Raw genomic sequence first — 9,134 nt, forward strand, 5'->3', positions numbered from 1 at the left:
AGAGGCAGTTCCAATGATTAATACTAATGTTTCTGTACCGAAAATAATCACACCTAGATCTTTAAAATTTTAGGTTTTTAGAGACTAAAAACAATCCAAAAAAGGGGCTGTAATATGTAAATAGCCACCGCTTTCTCCTTTAGATAAGCAGCCTATATATTAAAGGACATTAGGGCCACTAAGCCAGTTCTAATCTTGACTTGACTCTGTAACTATACTAAATAAAGGCACGTGATATCTCACTAGAGATATCACATATTTTTAAAAACACCTTTAAGCCTTTTTCACCATAACAATCCATTGATACTAAATTTAAATAGTTATCCTACTAAATTATTCTAAATATGGTCATAAACGTTTGCGCAAATAAAAATGTAAATATATTATAATAACTTATTACTCCTACAGACTGTGGTCATAGTGCCCGATATTAGCACTACAATACCTATGTACTGAGCAACCGATACCGCATGTCAGAACTATAGGGAGCTGCGTTACCAAGCTCGATGTATCCACGAGCGAGTTGCAATCTCCCACCTTCCGATTCCTAGTTCCCGCTTTTTCCAGGGTTCCCCCTACTCTACGCGTACGGTCGCCTCTTCGCTCGAGCTTGACTCGTAGCACACTGCCGGTCCGACCGATCCGCCGATCACACGTCTTGACTGAGAACGTGCAATGTTCTCTACAGCTATTGAAGAAAGGTTCAAATTGTTGAGTTATTAAATGGTGGTAATTCATTTCTAAACCTTCACACAATAATTATCTTTTGAAGTCAGATAATAATTTATAACTTATAGGCGTGGGACGTTACATACTCTAATACCATGCACCTATATTCGTCGTTCATCTGTTGCCCTCTGTCTGGGCTCCGCGTTACTGACATGCTACTATACCCTACTTATCTACTGAGCAAGACTCGCAACACGTCACTTTCTCCACGCCTAAATTTTCACAACGCATAGAACAATCTAACCTGAAAAACAAGGTTTAAACTTTGATTTTTTCACTCCATTCACACTTTCAGTCAATCCATTAACTCTCGCTCAAGCGGACACACCTACCTTCCTCACTCACCAAAAATTTACCACTCTCACTTCTCTTCCCAATTCTTAATAGCCAAAAAACAAGAACACCACACAAACAACGTCTTTCTACTATCGGTACCGGAAAAGGAAAAATTCAAGGTGAATTTTAAAAAAATGAACTAAAAACAATTTAGAAATATGGAGAACTTTATTCAAATTATTAAATTTGAAATAAGTTAGAAGAATTTAGGATATCAATTAAATACAAACTTTTAAAAAATTCATGAGATTGCAAAAAAAATATTTAATTAAAAAAATTGCAAAAATGTTTGAAAATCTCTTTAAATCTTTGAAATCCTACGAAATCCCTCACTTCTTGTGAATAAATTCTTTGAGATCTATTAAAATATTAAAATCCCTTGAAACTATTAAAACTCTTGAAAATAAAACATTTTGAATCCGGTGAATACGCTTAGGAATCTTTTACTATATCCCAAAATATTGCAAATCCTTTAAAATCCCATTATATTACTGAAATCAATTAAAAATTACTTGTAATCTTTTAACATGTCCTAAAATATTTAAAAATCTTTCAAACCTTTTGCAATGCTTTTAAATTTGATCACGCTCTTGAAAATTCTAAGGTACTTGAAAAACTACCTTAAAATATTCCAAATCCTTTGATCATTTCTTTCAATTGACCTTCTGGATCAATGGAATAGATTTCAGGATAAATTAATAAAAATGCAGAGGGACTTCCAAAAAATAATTTTAAATCTCTTTAAATATTTGTCACCCTGCTAATTTCTAATGGAAAAAGTGAGTATGCACTAAAAAAACCATTTAAAATTATTCAAATTAATTCGATATAATCAAAACAAATTTTAAAATTCAATTGACTTCAGTAAAATTAAAGTCAATTTAGATAATTTTATGGAATATGAGAAGAATCCGATAAAATTCATTTTAAAAATAAATATGAATTTAAAAAGCAATCAAGTAACGTAAAAACAATTCAAAAAATCTAAAAAAATTGATAAGATGAGTTTTCAAGATTTCAAGAGTAAGTAGATTCTTTAAAATTCACTAAAATATTATAAAATCCCGTGATAACTTTAAAATCGGATGATATTGAATAGTGATTAATCCATGAGTTGCACTCTAGACTTCAAACAGGGTACCATAGGGACCAAATTTTAAAAATAGGGTACTTTAGGGAACTCAACTGAATTTAGGGTACAATAGGAGATATAGGGACGGGTCTGTGAGGTCGTTCATTCTTTTATTTTATAATTCTGTCTCGAAGTCAATGAATTTTAGTTTCGAATATTGTTAAATTCAGGATTTTATTTTCTGTCGACTGAAGATCTCGTCCTTATTTGAAATTTTATAATTCTGTAATAATATATAATTTCGGCAATTTTTTTTTCATTTATTTGTGCATTCGTTATTTATTTTCTATAAGTTCTGATTATTCATGCAATTTTTGCTTTTCGTTTGAATTGTGAAAATAATGCCGCCTTTTCCTATATTAAACAAAACAATCAGTAATTAAAAAATAAGAACTATTTTTCAAATACACTTATACAATTAAAGTGAGCTTTTACGAAGATATTAGCAAAATAGGGCAAAAATGAACTGAAACCCGTGCATTGGGTCTCTTGTTTTCCCCTCAGCAATCTACGAACTGAAGTTGGCTGGTAATTGTAATGAAAATACCCAATATTGAATAGAGGCGTCGAAGTTTAAATTGATTTTGTCCAAAACGTACAGTCTCTGTCCTATGCGAAAGTTTCGGGTGCTCGAAAACTTTTGAGCTTTTTGCAAAGCCTTAACCCGATCGGAAACCTGACTCCACCTTCGAGTTTCCAGTTTTTGCACACCCTAAACTGCGTTGCATTGTACACTCCAACTCCGATAACTTGCCATCCGATAAGTGCAAACTCTCCTTAAAACTTCATTACACGTACAGCACGCACACTAATTGGGCTTCTCCCACTACGTGTCCTATTTTGCTCATGATTTACGCATGCGCGTACCTAATATCGTGCTACTAGCGGGGACATCCGATAAATCTGCAATTCCTGGAATTTTCTGCCCCTACAGCCCCGAAGTTGGAATGTTATCGGAGTTGGTCTGTAATAAAATTGAATGAATGCAAATATAAATCCAAAGCAGAGAACTAACCTGATTGAAAACGTCCATCGCTTGTGGGCACCGTACTTTAAAAAATTCTGTTAGGAACAAATATTCACGGCACGCATTATCGACTAAAGCATATTGCTCGCTTCTAAATAAGACTTCGTAATGATACTGTAAGAAACATTTGTTTAATAATAATTCTATGAACCTGCAATTATTATAGGCCTACCTAAGGTTAAATTTAAACAGTCGTTTAACTTGAACCTTAGGTTAGGTTATAAAACTTACATTGGAATGTAAGTTTAACCTGCTTTCGCATATGTAAAAAGTTTTACCCTGATTTTCGAAGCTGTATGTGGAACAATAATGGGAGCTTCAAGTTCAGAACTTAAGACATCGCCTCTCATTCCGATAGAAAATACGGTTCCTCTGTGTTTCAAGGAAGTTTTATGGAAAATTCCTCTGCCTGCCGTATCCTCCACACCCATTAAATCATCTTTCGAGGCACCTTCCTCAAACTTAAGATACAATAAAGTAATTCAAGAATAATGAAAAATGTATATTAGATTTCAAAAGTATCTCAATAAACAAATTCTCACTTGTAATTTCATCAGTCTTGATGAATAAGATTTGAAATACGAATAATAAATCTTGCTCATCGTATCCACGTATTCACCACAAATTTCCTCAGCCACATTTCTTTCATTAGCGAGAACGAACTCAAAATAAAATTTGTATTTCAACATATTATTCTGCGGTACTTGATAGTTTGTCATAGGTTTCCTAAATTTATAAACCTGTTCCAAAAGGTAAGTTCGTATTTTGCTCATCGCTTTAACCTTCAGCTTTTCTAAAATATCTTTTACATCTAAACAAGATTTCGCTTCCTTAAAGCTCTGTTCCTTAACAAAGTTAATTTTGTGATTGAGATTCTTTAGCTGTTCTAAGAATTCTGTCTCCGTTACAGGACAGTCCATAATACCTCTAGCGAAAAAAAAAGATTTTTTTGTATTTCTTACACTTTTACTTTTTACATGAAAACGAGATTTTTTAATGCTAATGAATTTTCTTACGATATTAGGGCTTCAGATACTGTCATATCTTCAATAAATTGACTAAGTGGTCCACGTATTGTCTGACGATTCGACAACTGTTGGCTCATAGCTTTTGATTTACGTTGTAAATAAAGAATCTCAGAGCTGATACTTCCTAGATCAGATTGAAAACCTAAGAGCATGGACTCCATTTTCTGAAAATCAAATAAAGATATTTTGTAATCTACCATCGATGGCAAAAATTTAGAATAGTGGCTTCTCCAGTACGGTCCTTTAAACTGACCAAAAAAATTTTAATTGATTAATTTTAAATGAAAAAGGTGATGCAAGAGCATTTGCAGACGATAAGATTTATGAATTTAAGAAAATAAAAACAGGCGGAGATGCACTTTGATACCTGACTGAAATCACTGCCTTAATTACTAAAAATTATTCCTGGTCGAGATTACTTCGACGGCTTCTGTTCAAAATGACTGATAACAGCAAGATAATAATAAAACAAAAGGAGCAGGAAAGTTTTTGCACGCAAAAAAAAACCTGCCGGAGAAGGGTAATAGAAGAGTGATCGGTCACATCTCGAACCCTTTTTCCATCTCGCCATTAATGAAAACACGTACTAGCGACTGGACACAGAAGAGTGATCGGACACATCTCGAGCAACTAATATTGCCAGTCAGGTACATACTATTTCGTACATCTTGACAATTAGAAACAATGAAGAAGTTACAAAAACCTTTTTGTCCCTTCTGTTATATTGTTATCTCGCTGCTATTAGTTTACCTAGTCTACCCTACGGATAGAAATCTCAGCGTATATGCTAAAGACTCTCAAGGCTCTGAGAAATTCCCCGCAGACACTCAGGTTGATATATTTAAAGGCCAGATAGCTCGTTTAAATAGTCTGAAGACTTTAAGATATACTTTGCGCAAGTGAAATAAAGAAACGATCATACATTACTAGCAGAGAGGCTATATCAATAGAGTAGCCGACACTCAAGGGTCATTTGTTAAGCCTTCGGATTATAGTTAAACATAATAATTAAAAACATAATAATTCGGAATCTACGGGTTTCGATGATTTCAGATATCTAACTTTTTTTTAATGCTTAAAATTGTAATGGGGAGATTACGATATCCATGGCGACAAAGTTTTATGGTGGATTCCTATAGGATTTCTTGCGAGAAACACGAATCTGAAAGTTTAAAATCGATATCTCGAATATTTTTCGACACATCGATTTTTTAAGTTAAAAGTATTGACTTTTTCGTAAAACATAATTTCTGAATATGAATTTAGATGGGATTTTTTCCGAGAAATACGTATCTGTAATTTGTAAATCGATATCTCGAATAATTTTCAAGATATCGAAGGCACCCCTGTGACTGGTCACAGAAATAATGTAAGATCACACCCCTGCCCCTTTTCCCTTATAGGAATCCACATAGTTTGAGAGATTTGGGTCCTTTTCAAAATCCTTTTAGTGGTCCTTTTAAGAGTGGTGCGAACGTAATATAATGTTCCTTTTGTATTCGGCACTTACCGGGCGGGCAGAGTTATTTACAGCAGTTGGTCGTGGCTAATCCGCTCTCCCTTTTTAAATTTCTCTTCAAATTATTAACACTTTTTTTTAATTGATGAATGTTCTCATTATACTTATTTATAATTATAACTTATATACTGATATACAATTTTCTATTTGAATTCAAAGATGTTGTCTTTTTTGGCGTATCTCATTCCATTTACGAGAAACGTTCTATTAATTCCAATTTTAAGCATTAAAAAAAATTAGATATCTCAAGTCATCGAAACCCGTAGATTCCGAATTATTATGTTTTAGGCTGTTAACTATGCAATTAAAAAAACCTGCTTCTAAATTTTAATCCGAAAGCTTAACGAAGGACCCTTGAGTGTCGGCTACCTGCTACTCTATTGAGATAGCCTCTCTGATTGTTATTTATGATCCTACTCTTATTTCAATTTCGGAAAGGATATTTTAAAGCTTTCAGACCATTTAAACGAGCTTCCTGGACCTTTAAAAATATCTACCAGAGTGCATGCGCAGAATTTCTCTAAGCTTCTTTGACCTAAAGAATTTTTAGTATATACTCAAAGATTCTTTTCGGTAGGGTAGATAAATCGAAAACTATTCGAGATATCGATTTAAATTATTACAATTAAATAATACCCTTTTTTTCGTAAATGGAATGAGATATGCAAAAAAAAAAAAGTTTTTTAATTCAATTCGAAAATTGCATATTAGTCTATAAGTTATAATTATAAATAAGTATAATAAGAAAGTTCACTAATTAAAAAGAAGTGTTAATAATTTGAAGAAAAATTTACAAAAGTGGAGTCGGGTTAGCGAAGGCCTATTACTGTAAATAAGTCTGAAAATACTCTTCCCTCGCCTTTTTCATTTAGAATTTATCGAACTTTAATCAATTCTGGTTCCTCAGTCACTTTAAAAGACCATACTGTATTTTTGTATCATAAAAGAAACTTCAGAAAATGGTAAGCTTAAACTAACCTTCAAAATAGTGTCGCATGCTGTAATTTGGTTGTGTAAGCTCGCTATGTTTAGACTCTCTTTTATATAATCTTGAATTGACTTGTTTTCTACTTCTTTGAGTTCCTTTTCAATTTGTCTGGAATATTGTCTAAGATCTGTTCCAGTCTTGAGAACCTCCTGCACAACATCATCTTCGAGATCTTGCGGTAATTGTGCCTCATTGTCATCGAAAATATTACTTTCTACAGACATTCTTCAAAAATAACCACGCCTGTTAGTTGTACTATTTCATTAATTGTGAACAGTTGGCAAATGTTATTTCGTATGATCAGAAACATCTAATAAACATTGCAGACCACGTACGTAAAAATTAGAGACATTTTACAGTGTTCCGTAGCATAATCTAGGGATACATGGTCCATCCACGCGCAAGTACAAAAAAGTTAACCAATAGGAAGCAATTTCACCACAGCCAGCCATATTGGAGAAGTGAGCGCGCAAAAATCAAGTATATTTAAAATCTAGTAAATCCCACGAGCCAAGATAACAATAGCCTATATCTATATTGGGGTGGTTCAAAAAAAAATTATTTTTATTTTTCGGCGACCGTATCGCTATAGTTTGTTTCTCTGGGTGAGATAATACACTCCTAATTTTTCCAGATAAAAAATATGTATAGGTTGCGAGCATCGAATTTACGTAAAAATTAATATTTTCAAAGTTTTCAAAATAAAAAAAAATATACATATTGGTTTTAGAGAAATATCACAATAATACAAATTTTAGCTAATATAAAGAATAAAACTTCCACTTCATGTCCGATTGAATAAAAATACTTGGTGCCCGTAAAAGGCATAAAGAGTGCGGTTTCTTAGAAAGAGGTAGTAAATATAAGATCATAGGGAAAAAATATATAATATACATGAGATGAAACACTTGAAACAGGGTCACCAGAAAATGAAGAAAAAAAATAATAAAAAGATTCTTAAACTAGGCTTTTAATGGGTTCTTCATCAATGAAATTTCATGGAATAGTAACATCTGTCAATAGGAGAAAGAAAGAAAAACATATTACTCATTTTATATAAAATCAAATTTTCAATAGTTTCTTATATTCACAACGAACATATAGTATATCATTCATCCAGATTTTCTTCTATTCGCTGCAAATATACAATTAAAAAATGTAAACATTTTTTGTAAGAATGAATGATTTGCTTGCCCATATAAAGATATAAGAACCGCTCAAAAATTAGTGCTTTACAACTTCACAAATGCGTAAATAACATTAAGCCACGTTCTTTCATTATCGGCCAAGATCTTTCACAGTTTGTCGGCAAATATGCTCGTGCACATAATCAAATGGCACGTCGTTAGATGGCGGCTCTCCCCACTCATGAACTTCTCTCCCCTCCCGCGGGCTCAACCCCGATCGACAAGTTAGGATGACATACCTAGTCCCGTGTTTCCTATGTCCATAGTTTAAACGCAATAAATGTACAGTTACCGCAGTCAGAACGTGTGTACGGAATGTGATTTGCTGTCTCCTTTTCTCCCGCGAGAAGTGTGCGAGTGAGTGCCACGGCTTGACAACCACAACCAGAGATGAGGTGGGAGATAGGCGATCCCATGTATTTAATTTCGAACTATTTTCGCCAGCGCCACCTATTAACTGAGGCTTTCGTAAGTTTACGAACTGAAATTGATATACGGTTCTACTTGAGCGGTCAAACAGGGCGGCACATGGACATAGGAAACAAGTGACTAGACATGCCATTACGGGGGTGATGCAATGAGGGGGGAGGTTCGCCACCCTTTGATGTCCCGCCACAAACATGGCAGCGCTCACATGTTTATATTTTCATGCACAGTTTGTCGGCAAAAATGCTTGTGCGCATAATCAAATGGCACATCGTAATATGGCGGCTCTCCCCACTCGTGGAATTCTCCCCCCTCCCGTGGATTCAACCCCGCTCGACAAGTTAGGATGGCATGCCTAGTCCCGTGTTTCTTATGTCCATGGTGCGGCATTTTTCCAGTTTGACAATGTCGGTAGAGAAGATCAGACTGGGTAATTTCGCGCAAAGATATTATATTGTAAGCCTAGATGAGGCACGTGTATAGTTCGAGGAACTAATTGTAGACGGCGCCCCGGGCGAAAATTGCCCGATCCCCCCATGCCTCTCAAACCGAAAATCGCACACACCAACTACTTTGCCCCTGCAATCTTCACCCATCGAACAAGTCCACCAAATAGCCGAAACTAAGTCGGCAAATACCAAATACTTAAAAATATAAAATACAAATTTTATATCGAGAATTTTGATTTATTATTTTCAATTAATGAATCAATTATTTAAGTAAATTTTGCATCAAGAAAATATGTAGATGCATAACATTTAC

At 34.2% G+C, this 9,134-nt stretch overlaps 1 protein-coding gene across 2 annotated transcripts in view; it reads right to left on the minus strand.

Annotated features, from left to right (window-relative positions):
- Positions 1-7,102, minus strand: part of LOC117174431 (vacuolar protein sorting-associated protein 52 homolog) — a 33,797-nt gene extending 26,695 nt beyond the window's left edge. Inside the window, exons 1-5 of one of the 2 annotated variants that reach the window (XM_033363547.1) lie at positions 6,750-7,102; positions 4,241-4,416; positions 3,767-4,151; positions 3,503-3,685; positions 3,213-3,338 (exon numbers count right to left, since the gene is read on the minus strand). In XM_033363547.1, the coding sequence (XP_033219438.1) occupies positions 3,213-3,338; positions 3,503-3,685; positions 3,767-4,151; positions 4,241-4,416; positions 6,750-6,983 (1,104 nt within the window). In that variant the 5' untranslated portion in view covers positions 6,984-7,102. The remainder of the gene's footprint in view (positions 1-3,212; positions 3,339-3,502; positions 3,686-3,766; positions 4,152-4,240; positions 4,417-6,749) is intronic. The other variant, XM_033363548.1, reaches the window with a different exon arrangement.
- Between the last annotated feature and the right edge of the window lie 2,032 nt (positions 7,103-9,134).

The sequence above is a fragment of the Belonocnema kinseyi genome, chromosome 6 (genome assembly GCF_010883055.1).
Source record: "Belonocnema kinseyi isolate 2016_QV_RU_SX_M_011 chromosome 6, B_treatae_v1, whole genome shotgun sequence".
NCBI classification, from domain to species: Eukaryota; Metazoa; Arthropoda; class Insecta; order Hymenoptera; family Cynipidae; genus Belonocnema; species Belonocnema kinseyi.